A 15,157-nucleotide genomic window follows, 5' to 3' on the forward strand; every position below is an offset into this window, starting at 1 on the left:
AGGGAGATCTGGTCATTAGTGATCCTGATAGAGGTCGATGAGACGTACACGATGGTATGACTTTCAAGGTCACCGAAGGTCAAGGTCACGAGGCCTTTGAAGTTGCGAAAATGACGATTTTCAAATTCTATCTCCTCCGCCATTTCTCAAGCGATCTTGAATTTGATTGTAGCATATGAATCTATGGGACAATATCTAAATTTGGTCAGGCCAGATTTTCGATACTCGCTTTCATTTTCGTGTCACGTGACTTCAAAGTTGGCAAAAAATGCGAAAATGACGATTTTCAAAATCTATCTCCTCCTACATTTCTCAAGCAATCTTGAATTTGATTGTGGCATATGAATGTATGGGACAATATCTAAATTTGGTCGGGACGGATTTTCGAATTTCGCTTTCGTTTTCGCGTCACGTGACTTCAAAGTTTGCAAAAACTGCCCTACCTTCAGGAGGCTATATATTCTCTACTGGGCATGGTAAAAGTTAGTGAATGGTGTCATTGCATAGCAGCTGACCTTGTTTCTCGCAGAGATGACCGTCGCTCCCGCACGGATGTATTTTTTTCTTATGCCCTCACTTTTTCACCTTTATTTGCTTTTAAATTCATTTTCTCCATAACCTTTTGAGCGATTGACACAAAACTTTCAATATAGGAGCACCTACCCATGGGAAGTTTATTACTTGCAAAATCGAAAATTTCTCAAGTATATATGTTCGTCGATTTTGTTATTCTGTCTGTCTGTTTGTCATCAACACGTCACAATTTTCAACCAATCTTCACAAAACTTCACCACATGGTAGAGTTTGTCAGAAGAAAGAAGCCTATTGTTTTTGAGGTCAAAAGGTCAACATAGACCAAAGGTCAACAACTTCAGTGAGATTTCTAAAATCCTTAAATTTCATCCGATTGACTTGAAATTTTAAGAGGATTTATATTCCATGTCACTGAATTCAATGAGCCAATTATTTTTGAGGTCAACATCGACCAAAAGGTCAACATAGGCCAAAGGTCAACAACTTTGGCTTTATTTCTAAAATCCTCAATTTTCATCCGATTGACTTGAAATTTGAAGAGGATTTATATTTCAGGTCACTGAATTCAACCTCCAATTATTTTGTCGGTCCACCTTGGCTAAAAGGTCAACTTAGGCCAAATTCTAAAATTGTCAATTTTCATCCGATTCACTTGAAATTTGAAGAGGAGTTGCATATTTTGTTATTGAATTCAACCACCCATTATTTTTGAGGTCAAATTTGTTTTATGGATTTTGCAAGTATCGTGCTCTGCACGTCATCGTCTTATTGTTTGTTTGTTTGTTTATTTATTTATTTATTTATTTAACAAAGTCCATGATAATTGGATGAAAAATGCGACCAGCATTCCAAAAAGTCTGTTTTCTGGTTTGCAACCTGCAGAATGTTTCACGTATCAGGAATAAAAGGCCTCAACCTCGCTTCGCTTGGCCTCAGCCAAATTAAAATGCTCACCGTAGGTTTTTGAATAATCTGAAATAGTACAACTGCAACTAAGATTAACCTTCTTGGTGATAGTTGTCATATGTTTCTCCAGAGTGGAGTTGATAAGTACTTTGGGTTTATAATAAATAAGTATGTCGTGAGCAGATATATGACACCATCTAATTAACTAGTATGAAAACTTTACAACATGCCTCACCTCTGGACATCAAGACTCAAACAGCAGATCCACAACCAACCTTGCATAAAGGAAATGGACAGCAGGTTGGGTACCTTGTATAAAGGAAATGGACAGCAGGTTGGGTACCTTGAATAAAGGAAATGAACAGAAGTTCGGGTATCAGGAATATCAGTTGAGGTCATATCACCTTGTATGAAGGAAATGGACAGAAGGTTGGGTACTTTGAATAAAGGAAAAGTATAGCAGCTTGGGTACCTTGTATTAAGGAAATGAACAGAAGGTCGGGGACCTTGAATAAAGGAAATGAACAGGTCGGGTATCAGGAATATCAGTTGAGGTCATATCACCTTGTATAAAGGAAATAGACAGCAGATTTGGTACCTTGTATAAAGGAAATGGACAGCAGATTTGGTACCTTGAATATAGGAAATGGACAGCAGATTGGGTACCTTGAATAAAGGAAATAGACAGCAGATTTTGTACCTTGAATAAAGGAAATGGACAGCAGATTGGGTACCTTGAATAAAGGAAATGGACAGCAGGTCGGGTACTTTGTATAAAGAAAATGGACAGCAATTTGGGTACCTTGTAGAAAGGAAATGGACAGCAGATTGGGTACCTTGTATAAAGGAAATAGACAGCAGATTTGGTACCTTGTATAAAGGAAATGGACAGCAGATTGGGTACCTTGTATAAAGGAAATGAACAGCAGGTTGGGTACCTTGAATAAAGGAAATAGACAGCAGATTTGGTACCTTGAATGTAGGAAATGGACAGCAGATTTCGGTACCTTGTATAAAGGAAATGGACAGCAGATTTGGTACCTTGAATATAGGAAATAGACAGCAGATTTGGTACCTTGAATGTAGGAAATGGACAGCAGATTTGGTACCTTGAATATAGGAAATAGACAGCAGATTTGGTACCTTGAATGTAGGAAATGGACAGCAGATTTGGTACCTTGAATGTAGGAAATGGACAGCAGATTTGGTACCTTGTATAAAGGAAATGGACAGCAGATTTGGTACCTTGAATGTAGGAAATGGACAGCAGATTTGGGTACCTTGTATAAAGGAAATGGACAGCAGATTTGGGTACCTTGTATAAAGGAAATAGACAGCAGATTGGGTACCTTGAATAAAGGAAATAGACAGCAGATTTGGTACCTTGAATGTAGGAAATGGACAGCAGATTTGGGTACCTTGTATAAAGGAAATGGACAGCAGATTTGGTACCTTGAATGTAGGAAATGGACAGCAGATTTGGGTACCTTGTATAAAGGAAATGGACAGCAGATTTGGTACCTTGAATGTAGGAAATGGACAGAAGATTTGGGTACCTTGTATAAAGGAAATAGACAGCAGATTGGGTACCTTGAATAAAGGAAATAGACAGCAGATTTGGTACCTTGAATGTAGGAAATGGACAGAAGATTTGGGTACCTTGTATAAAGGAAATAGACAGCAGATTGGGTACCTTGAATAAAGGAAATGGACAGCAGATTGGGTACTTTGTATAAAGAAAATGGACAGCAATTTGGGTACCTTGTACAAAAGGAAATGTTATTTTGAAACAAACAAGCACAAGGTGAGTGGACAAAAAATAAGTAAAGTTGAGGTCATGTGGTTTAGGTGGCAAACTCCGAGTGGACTTCAGAACACCCACTACCATTTTCTGAAAAAGAGAAACGTTTGTGGTCTAAGACACATGTCGCACCCTTGTTTTGTAATCACAAGGGTTTCCAATTGAATTCACCACATGAAGAACACCCAAGGATTTTGTACTTTGGGTTTATTAGAAATAAGTATGTCGTGAGCAGATATATGACACCATCTAATTAACTAGTATTGGTGAAACATTACACCTGTGCCTTTGTCGTTAGGCAAAATTTTAATTCGTTATATGTTTTTCAATATAATGTGATGTCTGCACATGTGGAACAGTCATAGTGAAGTTAGGGTGAGAGTAATGAAGGTGTACAAGAGGGAGTAAATTTTTTTTTTTTTTCTGACTACGAAGGCAAACTTGGTACCCATGTTCGTCGTCATAGTTCATCGTCCTTCTTTGGTACCCATGTTAGTCCTTCTGTATATTTCTTTTTCTGTAGACCCAATGTCAGGTATTCCCTGCGCTGGGTCAGTTTCCTGATATGATTGGAAGACGAGTCGTTTTTTTGCTCTGAAACTTTTAAAAGGGGAAAATCTTTTTACCCCTCTGCTCCCTAATACATACACCACGCCTTGCAATGGAGGGTAATGTAGGACACAACGGAAAATGAGATCAGGTGCTTTAGATTTTAGAATGTTGAGAGGAGAGAACGACTAGTGGAGGTAATAATAGATGAGGTAATTTCTCAAGAAACCACAGTGGAGCCACAAAGGTCAGAATTGGGTCCAACAGATTAAAGGGGTGAGTGCCTGGAAAGGGATACCATGTAAGTCCATAGCATTGTTGTGCTGTCATTCCGACTTCAAAAGTATAATGGAAAGGAGCAAAAGGAATACAAGGAGAAGAGAGAAGACGGTTTACGGAGGGAAGAGTGGAGAGAAGTGTGAGAGGGGAGAAATTAATCCATTGTTTGGCATTGTAGTGGGGCAGATAACAGCAATTTTTGAGAGGAATCATGCAAATGATGATACGAGCATCAAATTTGGCACATTTGTTCTCCAGGGGATTCTAATCAAATCTGCCTGATTGGCCATTTGAAAATCCAAATTTTTAGTAAATTTGGATTTTCAAATGGCCAATCAGGCAGATTTGATCAGAAAGCCCTGCAGAACAGAAATGCCAAATTTGATGCTTGTATCATCATTTGCACGATTTTTTTTTACTATCTACTACACTATTGGAATCTCCATAAAGCTTAGGAGCCATTTATTTACTACATATGCATGTTGGGGGGTCAAAGATTCCGTGATATTTTCATACGTAACAAATAGATGGCGTTGACATGATACAATCACCCAAGGATGAAATCAGTTACATTTTGCTACTTTGTCCATTGTACATGTATACATTGTACAATATGCAAATGGTGATTATTAAATCTGCCACCTGACACAAAAGGTGTTACTTTTCCACAATTATTAATTATTATTTAAAATATTGTGCATTTCCACAAACGTTTTATAATTAAAGTTTTGAACTGAACCCATCCTTTAATATATAATTATTTCACTTGCTCTGTTCCTTGTTAGACCGCGCATTTAGACTTGGACACTATCGAGAATAATTAAATAAACAAAGGGGAGTTGAATAAGGAAAAGGGAAAAGGAGAGAAAGAACATATATTAAGGGTGAAAGAAATAAAGATGTTGAAATGGAAGGAGAATAAAAAGAAAGAAAAAAAGCGGAAGAGAATAATCGGGATGGGACGGGTATGGAAGGTTAAGGAGGAGGTTCAGAATGAGAAGGTTGGGGAATGAGGAGGTAGGTAATGAGGGTTATGGCGGAAAGTAGGTGGAATGTGGAAATGAGGAGGGTAGCAATTAGGTGGAGGGTGGAAATGAAGATAGGAATGAGGGGGAATGTGGAAATGAGGATAGGAATGTGGAAATGAAGAGGATAGGAATGAGGTAGGGCTGGAAATGATGTGGAGGATAGGAATAGGGTGGAACTGAGGTGGAGGGTGGAAATGAAGATAGGAATGAGGTGGAATGTGGAAATGAGGAGGAGAATAGGAATAGGGTGGAAATGGGTAGGAGAATGGCAAAGAGGTTGAGAATGGGAAGGAGGTGGGTGGGAATTATGTAGAGGATGGGAATGAAGAGGTTGATGGGAATTATGTGGAGGATGAGAATGAGGTGAAAGGGGGGGGGAATTATGTGGAGGGTGGGAATGAGGTGGAGGATGGGAATGAAGAGTAGCATGGGAATGAGGAGGTAGATAGGAATTATGTGGAGTGGGAATTACATGGAAGATATGGGAATGGGGTGGGGGGGTGGGAATTGCATGGAGGTTGTGAATGAGGTGGGGGTATGAATGAGGTGGGAGTATGAATGAGGTGGAGGGTATGAATGAGTTGGAGGGTGTGAATGAGGTGGAGAGGGAATGAGATGTCTGATTTGTCAAACAGAAAACACATCCTTCTGATTTATCACACAGGATAATATTTGGATCTTCATGATCATTCTCTGACTGTGTGCAAGGTTAATTCCTATCAGTAACTCCATAGTGGTGTGTGCAAGATCATCATGTAGTGATCGATTTACAATCAGAGAGAAGGAAGGATTGGGAGAACATGGGGAGAGAGTGGGAAGGTGTCGAGCAGTGTGTGCAGCAAATGGTGAGGTCATGGTGCTAGTGATGTGGCATGACGTGCTCTCACCTGCCCCGACCAACCAGCCATAATTATGGAAGGTAATTAAGTGATTTTAGAGTCATACACTGATGCAACCTCCACCTAACAACCGCTGGGTTCTCCCCCCCCCTTCCTCCTCCCTTCAACTCAAATTCTCTCCACCACTCACTCCTTCCAAGTGGTTACAGCACGTTTGTGAAATGAGACAATGTGGTGGGAACAGAGGGATAGTGGTGGGGAGAGACAAAGGTGTGAGGGTTATCGTAGCCAATTAGGTGATATGGAGATGAGGGAGGGGTGGGAAAAAGTCAGGAATAGTATTAGGTTGCAAAGGGCAGAAGGATTGGGGAGGAGTGGGTTGGGGGGAGGGGGGGCAGGAGAGAGAGGCTCCGATGAAGCCGCAGGTGGGGTAGAATAAATGGAAAAGTAGTTGGAAAAAGTGAGCAGCAGGAAACATGGCAGAAACTCTGCTGACACTGCCAGTACACACTGCCCTCACTGACAAGTGCCTGTTGTGCCTGAACATCTTCCACACTTCCCATGCTGTAAATACTCTTCTGTGCTGGCACAGGCGCCATGGAGAGACCGACGTCATAACATCGTGAAATTATAGTTATCGTTTGAAGGGATTACACATTGGAACATGCAGCTACAGCAGGACAAGGAAGGGGGTGGTCTTCACGGAATGTTAAGGTGTTTTCTTGGAAGACCATTTTGCCATTATATAACCTGAAGAGTTCTCTATCGATGCTCTCGACTTTTCCGTGATGATGTGCCACAATGCTAGTGGTTCAGAATGCACAGCATAAGGATTCAAAACATTCACTCTGGTTTCTCATGACAACTGGTGTTAGATGTCAGGAAAGAAATCTTGTGCACTTCAAAATTAACATTGATCACGTGGACAGTGGGGTGAAATCCTCCCCATGGTAAGGAGTGGGGAGGATTTTGGAAGAAGTGTTGGGGAAAGGTAAAGGGATAGTTGAGCGATGAAAAGGAAAGGATGGGACACGGCATGTAGTATATCACGAAATTCTTCTTTCACCTGTACAGTGGAATATCAAGTTCATCGTGTACATGAGGAGGCAATTCACAGATATTATGTGAAAATACCAATAGAATATGCACATCAGGTCACATGTGTCCACAAGGAAAAATGGAGATGCCACATTTTCCAACAGGATGAAGAGAGTTGTTGATAAGCTTGTACATGTAGGGCATGGACACAATAGCTGTTGGTATAGTTTAGCATGTTTAACTCTTTGAACCCTGAAGTCCTTGGACTTTCGGCTTCCCCACCCTGGGCTCTCTGGAGAAACCTGCTGTTAGGGTATATGCAGGTTTGAATAGCGGCTGGTAAACCTGCCACTGGGGAATATGGAGGTTTGAATCGCAGCTGGTAAACTGGCTGCTTGGTTATATGGACTTTTGAATAGTGGCTGCTAAAACATCTGCTGGGGTTCAAATGGGATTAAACATAAACGGGATTGTAATTGTTTGCTGGGAAGGAAAACCTGACGAAATGGGTGGTATGTCTGGGTGGGTATATTGACTATCAGAATGTAACTTTATGTCTGCACCGCATCAGACGAGGGCAAGGCTGAGCAAAGATTTTGGATGTTTCACTGGGAAAATCAACTCAATATGGTACCTCACGTGTGGGATTCAATCTTGGAGCCACGGCATCATGAGACAAGCATTTGCTCATCCAGGAATGCTGGACAATCTTCACCCCGCATGCGTGTAGCGCAAAGTGGAGTTAACAATTGGTTCACTCTATCTGTCTACTGATGTCAGTCTATGATTGAGGAACGAGTTAAATTGAATTGAATTTTATATTTTCAACATTGTAGAACATGAATTGGAACATGAACCTGCAGTTTAGCAGTAATTTGGCTCTGAATTTGGAAAATAGTACAGAACCTCATCCCAATCGAGCATGTGCATCGAGGAGGAAGAGGAGGAGGAGATTGAGACCATACTCTGTGCAGAGCGGTGGTGCTGCTTAAGCAGTCTCCTTGGCTATTGAGCACAATCCTGGATGGGTCGCCACTCCGACACAGGATACCAGCATGCTGGCACTCATTTTGCCGACCTCGGGAGGATGACAGGCCGAGTTAATCCCAACTAGTATTAATTCAACAGCTGAGCGGGATTTGAACTCAGGACCCTTGGATCCAAAGCCCACCATCCTAACCATTTAAAAGCCAACACCAGGCATATGTGCACAGAGGAGTGAGGTAATATTTTCCATATGTCTGCGTGTCTGCTGGCAATCAAACAAAATCGAAACTCATTCTAAACAAGAAATGTACTGTTTTTAAGGACGATATAAAGGACACACATTAGAGACACGAAGAATGAATGTAATGTGTTAAATAAGGTGTTGTAAAAGATAGTGATCAAGTGCGATAAACTTCCCCCCCAATTTTTTTTTTCTTCTGAACAGCCTTTAAAACTTATTTTATTTCAATTGAATTATATACTTGAATACGTGTTTAACACAAATTGCCTTCTTGACACTTTCGAAAAACCTTCCATTTAGTATTATTTGGGCAAAATATTAAGCCGTTGTTTTTGCCATCTCGACCAATCCAATTTGCAGCTCATGCTCTCAGAGTTGGGGAATATCGAATATCGAGAACACCTTACCCCCTGTGCTCAGAAACACAAAGCAAGAGTTTAAAAGACCCTTCTCATGTCCTTCTTTTCAACACTGCGTGGGTTAAGGCATTTTCTGAACTATCTAATCTATCATGTTTCTACTTTGGAGTTTGGACGACCCCTCAACCTAACCATACTTGTTAGATTGCTTGTAAACTGCCTTTCAAAACTCATGGAAGAGCTTGTACGTATATTGCAGGTAGGGCATGGACACAGGAGCTATTGGTATATGCTAACCTGTATGACAGGGACTTTGGTTGACAATGGACAAATTGATATAATATATGCGATTTGAACCTCAGATCTCAGGGTCATGAACGACATGCTGTGTTCAAATGCAGTATATCAGAACTATGCCACAAAAATCAACCACATAGCAACTAGAACGGCACTCGGTGGAGCACATACCTCCGCCAGGCTGAACAGTTTACGTTTTGTATCCCACTGAATTTGTATCACACTTTTGCAGTGCTGGATTAACCATTAGGCAGACAAGGCATGTGCTTTAGGCCCAGCCAAAAATTTGGGCCAAAAATTCTTTTCACATTAAATATTTGTCTTTTTTTTGTATTAAATATTTTGTTCTTGAATCGGTTCATCTTTTGTCTGGGGTCCATTTCCATGAGCCCGAGATCTAATTTAAAATTTTCAGGCCATTCTCTAAAATTTCAAAATGTGCCTTAGGGCCAGCCGAGGCTTGATCCGGCGCTGCCCTTTTGTATACCTTCGGTGGCGGAGGGTAATAACGCAGAGTTTCTTCGATGGGGGTATATAGATTAGAGTAGATCTGAGAATGGACACGAAATTATTTAAAGTGCATCCGCGTGCAGACACTCACTAACACAGACCAATTACAATAAGCTCTCCGTCCCTTAGGTGCCGAGAGAGAGAGAGAGAGAGAGAGAGAGAGAGAGAGAGAGAGAGAGAGAGAGAGAGAGAGAGAGAGAGAGAGAGAGAGAGAGAGAGAGAGAGAGACCGAGAGAGAGACCGAGAGACCGAGAGACCGAGACCTCGATGGGCTATCTAGATAAGCGTAGACCTGAGAACCAGAGCGTGCGCACATTCGCTGCATCATTACAATAGCTTCCGCCGGGAAGTGTCAGGGTAATGTCGTCCAATAAAATTCCATAGATTATCCACACACATTATGTGAAGCACCATGCTGAGGTTTCGTGTCCAGTAAAAGCGAAACTAATTCAAACCATCGTTATTAACTTGTATATTAATAATAAACGTATGGCCCTTGACACGAACACACCGACGCACACAGAGACGAGACAGGTAAACGGTAAGGAGGCCGCAAGTAAGAAATCGCGGGATTAACAGCTCGTTTTATTAATAATAATAATAATTATGAACAGACATGACGTCATAATCAGAGGGCTCGTATCACAAACGACCTGATACCTCCATATGCAGGTGTCGGTGCACACACGGCCCAAAGGGTTGCCATGGTAACGAGTTGGTTTGTTCTGGAGACCCTTTGTGAGTGCAAGGGAGGGGTCTCAGCAGTACGTACCTCCGCCTTGTGGTGCTTGTCTTGCGTCCTACGACCCGCTGGTTGCTCGGGGGACTCGGTCGCACGTACCTCCGCCATGTGCTGTCTGTGTTGTTCCCGACGTTTGCTGCTTTGTTTGGGGGTCTCGGTCGCACGTACCTCCGCCATGTGATGCTTATTCCGTTCCCGGCGTCTCCTGCTTTGTTCGGGGGTCTCGACCGCACGTACCTCCGCCATGTGCTGCCTGTGTTGCGACGTGCGTCGCTGAGCTTGCTCTGCTGTTTCACTTGATCGGGCCCTTCTCTTCCTTTCTCTATCCCTTGCCCTTCGTTCTGTTAACGCCTCATCGGAATGTTTGCACCTCGTTGTGCTTTCGTTTGAAGTGTTGTTCGTGTCCATTCTGAAACAGACCGATGACCGACTTCGGCATCGGGTGACGTTTGGTGACTGTCGAGGGCGCTAGTCGAGCCCGTGGTCTGAGGTGCGTTGCAAGGCCTGAGAGAAATGCTGCGAAGAAACAATTCTCGCATATTCACCGACACAGACTTAATCACAACAGCGTCCCCAAGGTGTACGACTTGCGTTTGATCTGAGAATGAACGATCTATAATTTGAGTAGATCTGCGTGTGGACTCACACACTCACTGACCGGCACACACACCGGTTACAAATCACCTCCCCCCCCCCCCCCGTTCCTTCGGGAACAACAACAATCTCATTTACTGTACCACTGGAGATACCATCTGTGAGGGCTCATGGTGCCATTGAAGCGGTTATACATCAGCAAGAGTTCTAGTGACAATGTGGTTAACGCTTGTACTAGATTTGTACGTCATAATACAGGGAAGATATCAAAGCCAAGGCTCATTGTTTCTGTGATATCATTATTAATAATAATGATAATAATAATTTAATCTTGTTGATTGTTGACGTCAGTATACAAGAGACTTTGGGTGGGAATGAGATACTTGTCGGTAAGATTGTTCTTCAGTAATTCGTGCCTCTGCGTTGGTCTCTCCTTTGCCTTGCGTCATGCTGATGAGGCCAAATGATCCCACTTCAAAGGATAATTAAAGGTTTGGAAAGAGCTTGTGCCAGAACATCCTCAGACCCCTTTTCCCTCGAGCCACAGCCACCGTCGCCATGCTGTCTGTCTTGAAACTGGGATAAATGTTTGATTTGGAGTTAAAACAACCTTTAAAGGGTTCACTTGGATTGAAGGCTTTCTGTCCTTGCAATTATAATTCCATTCGCATTATGAGATTCTTTCCATCATCATTAAATCTGCACCATGGGATCATCATGTATTTTTCTCGCAGCTGTAAATCATCCATGAGTGTTTGATGCTCATTCGTATCAGCTCAAAGATAGTCAAAGGATGAACTGTTGGTGGACAGATCGACCTGTGGGGTACCTTGTCAATGTCTAACAGTTCCTCGAATGGAAACCATAAAGGAACCTTTAGATGGGTTTCATTATTCATCATGCTACGCACACTAACCGAATGAGTTCCGTCCGATTTTGAGAGTTCTAACAATACAATAAGTTGTTTTTTAAATTCTTCAATGACTTCATCAGGTGAAATATTGTGATCGATAAACAATCTGTTTGCTTGATGGGTGAAAGACTTGTTTCTTTTTCTACTGACTGCTGTTGGTCTGATTCCCATGGCTGCTCACCATCACCAACCCGCACTTAGCAAGCGCACCGACGATGTCAAATACCCCTCGACTTCGGTGGTGAGAGGTCGGAGTTCTGCGGTAGTTCTAAACTAGTCTTGGTTTATGGTTTTATGCTTCAATATCCACACTAGCAGGAGTTGCGACCGCTGGTGCAGCAATTCGAGTAAAAACAATTGAGTGGCAAGCATTTGAAAGGTGTGCACAAGTTCGCTCAATCAGATAATGATGATTTCAAGATACAATCAATGTTCGGACCAAAATTACAGAAGCTGCTCCATTGGTACTTACTACTTCAATTGAAGAGTGTACGAATGATAATGGACCGGACAGTGTGGCTTTGCCAGAAGAGGTATAGCAGTCAAATCGATTGTCTTCATGAAAAGGACAAAAAAAAGATCAACATAAGTGATGACCCATGCCGTGGGAACACTGACTGAGCCGTGCAATGCTACTTGTTACACCGCACGGGTAGCGCAAAGTGGGTTTAGGCAATTGGTTCACTCTGTCTGTTTGTCATTCTAGTTCTATGATCGAGGAATTCGTTAATTTAAATTGAATGTTTTATGTTGAACACTGTAGAACACGAATCGGAGCACGAACCTGCAGTTTAGCATAACTTTGGCTCTGAATTTGGGAAATTGTACAGAATCTCGTCCCAAGCTCACATGCGCAGAGAGTAGCAAGGTAATTGTTTTGTCTGTCTGCCTGTCTCATAGTTAGACAAAATTGAAAACCATTCCATACAAGAAACTTACTGTTTTTAGGGACGTCATAAAGGACACAAACCGACATGACAAACTAATGCAACGTGTTAAACAAGGTGGTGTAAAAGACGCTGCATCAACAGCGGTAAACTTCCAATTCATTGGTCTGTCATCTTTTTTTTTTCTGCAATCTTGAAAACTTATTTTATTTCAATTCAATTATATATTTGAACATTGCAGAACACAAATTGCCTTGTTTGTACTTCCAAATACCTTCCATGCAACAGTAATTTGGCAAAATTTTATGCCATGTCAAGCAATCAAATTTGGTGTGTACTTTTAGGGCGGTGTAACACTGAGATTCAGACAAAATGGCGGCACTTAGTAATAGACGCAACCTCAAGAGTTAATTTTGTCCAAAAGATATGTTTGTTTAATTGCATCTTTTTCTCAAAGATTGTTCCAAAATCGTCAGTTTCTCCAAGAAGTGTTGGCAAAACTTCAGCTCTGGACTGTTCCGTTTGATCTGTCGGCTTCGTAGGGTTGCCATCGCACCTGCTATTCAAAGTTCATGAACAAAGCGCATATAAATAATGCATGGAAAAGCAACGCAAGAGTTGAAAAGACCCTTCCCATGCCCTTTTTCTCAAGACTGCATGGGGTAAGGTGTTCTATGAACTCTTTATTTGAGTTGATGAAACTGTCCATCACAACAGATTTAATGTTGGAGACTCACATGAATCATGGGACCCCAATACACTTCAAATGATTGATGTGTACTTCCCCCAAGTCACTGATGGTGGAGTAATGGTCTGGAAGACATTCAGTTGGTGTGGCTTATGACCTGTCATCAACAATAATTGTAAGACCTAGTGACCTCCAAAGATACAAAGATCATGTCTGGATAGATACAAAGATCCATCGATACAAAGATCATCATGTTTTCACCCCTGTTTGTTTGTCTGTCTGAATGTGAGCATGACATCTCGAAAAGTTATGGATGGATTCGGGCGAAACTGGGTGGACAGTTGGGGGTGTGACAATGACACATTTATTAGCTTTTTGTGAAGATCCTGATCTGAACACAAGAATTTTTCTAATTTTTCAAGTGATTCTTCACAATTGAGAGATAGGGCCAAAAACGATATATAGCATGGTATGTTGAAATGATGTGAACGGGTTATGACAAAATGATGTGGATGATTTGGGTAGATGATGAGAACAAGCTCATTAGATTTTGGTTCAGATCCGGATCCAGATCCAGCCTATCAGTGGGATACAAAACGTAAACTGTTCAGTCTGGCGGAGGTATGTGCTCTACCGAGTGCCGTTCTACTTTGTTCTGTTTTGTCAAGTGTTGCTCGCTCTATGTGTGATTTTTCATTTGTTTGTTACTTGGCAATTTTTTTTTTTTTGACAAGTGTGTTGATTGTTTCCGTTTGTTTGTCTGTCCGCCCACCTTTAATCGCCTACAGGTCACAATTTTATAACGATCTTCACAAAACTTCACCAAATGGTGCGGTTGTTGGTATGACAGAATCCTATTTATTTTTGAGGTCAAAAGGTTAAAAGGTCATCATAGGCCAAAGGTCAACAACTTTTTCATATTTCTAAAATCCTCAATTTTCATCTGATTTTGACTTCAAATTTGAAGAGAATTTACATATCAGGTCACTGAATTCAACCACCAACTTTGTTTGAGGTCAGCATGGGCAAAAAGGTCAACATTGGCCATATTTCTAAAATTGTCAATTTTCATCCGATTGACTTGAAATTTGAAGAGCATTTAAATATCACGTCACTGAATTCAACCATCAATCTAATTTTTGAGGTCAGCAGGGGCCAAAAGGTCAACATAGGCCAGAAGGTCAACAGCCAAATTTCTAAAATTGTCAATTTTCATTCCATTGACTTGAAATTTAAAGAGGATTTGCATATCAGCTCATTGAATTCAACCACCAATTCTTTTTGAGGTCAACAACTTGGGTGGAGCTTCTAAAAATCCTAAATTTTTCTTCGATTGACTTGAAATTTGAAGAGGATTTGCATTTCAGGTCACTGAATTCATCCACCAATTATGTTTGAGGTTGAATGGCCAACATTGGCCTAATTTCTAAAATTGAGAAATCAGGCCAAAAATTGTGTATGTATGTATATATATATATATATATATATATATATATATATATATATATATATATATATATATATATATATATACACACACTGGTGAGGTATGCTTACACATTATATAAGCATACGAACTGTGCTTCCCCATTGTCTCGGGTCGCTCACCTGCATTTCATTTTTCCTGGGTTTTTTTTCTTCTTTTCATTTATTTATATTTTCATTTACGGATGCTTTCCGATGGTTCTGTGATTTTTACTAGTGTATCGACTTTGATGTCCATCCGCACACAAAATTACCGTGCTTCCCTATTGTCTTGGGTCGCTCACCTGCTTTGTTTTTCTTTTATTTTTTTCATTTATTTACATTTTCATTTATGGATGTTGTCTGACAATTCTGCATTTTTTTTTCTGGTGTACCGGCTTCGATATCCATCGGCACGCATAATTTCAGCTTTCTATGCCACCCAGAAGGTACCCATGTTTAATATCAGTCAGTGGCTAGATATATATATATATATATATA

General features: G+C 41.1%; 1 protein-coding gene across 1 annotated transcript in view; it reads right to left on the reverse strand.

Annotated features, from left to right (window-relative positions):
• LOC147021361 (BTB/POZ domain-containing protein KCTD1-like) overlaps window positions 1–10,794 on the reverse strand; it is a 183,455-nt gene extending 172,661 nt beyond the window's left edge. Inside the window, exon 1 of the mRNA XM_085891234.1 lies at window positions 10,141–10,794. Coding sequence (XP_085747360.1) covers window positions 10,141–10,518 — 378 coding nt within the window. The 5' untranslated portion in view covers window positions 10,519–10,794. The remainder of the gene's footprint in view (window positions 1–10,140) is intronic.
• Between the last annotated feature and the right edge of the window lie 4,363 nt (window positions 10,795–15,157).

This window comes from Eptatretus burgeri, chromosome 8 (genome assembly GCF_056783735.1).
Source record: "Eptatretus burgeri isolate ZD-2024b chromosome 8, Ebu_testis_v1, whole genome shotgun sequence".
NCBI lineage: Eukaryota > Metazoa > Chordata > Myxini > Myxiniformes > Myxinidae > Eptatretus > Eptatretus burgeri.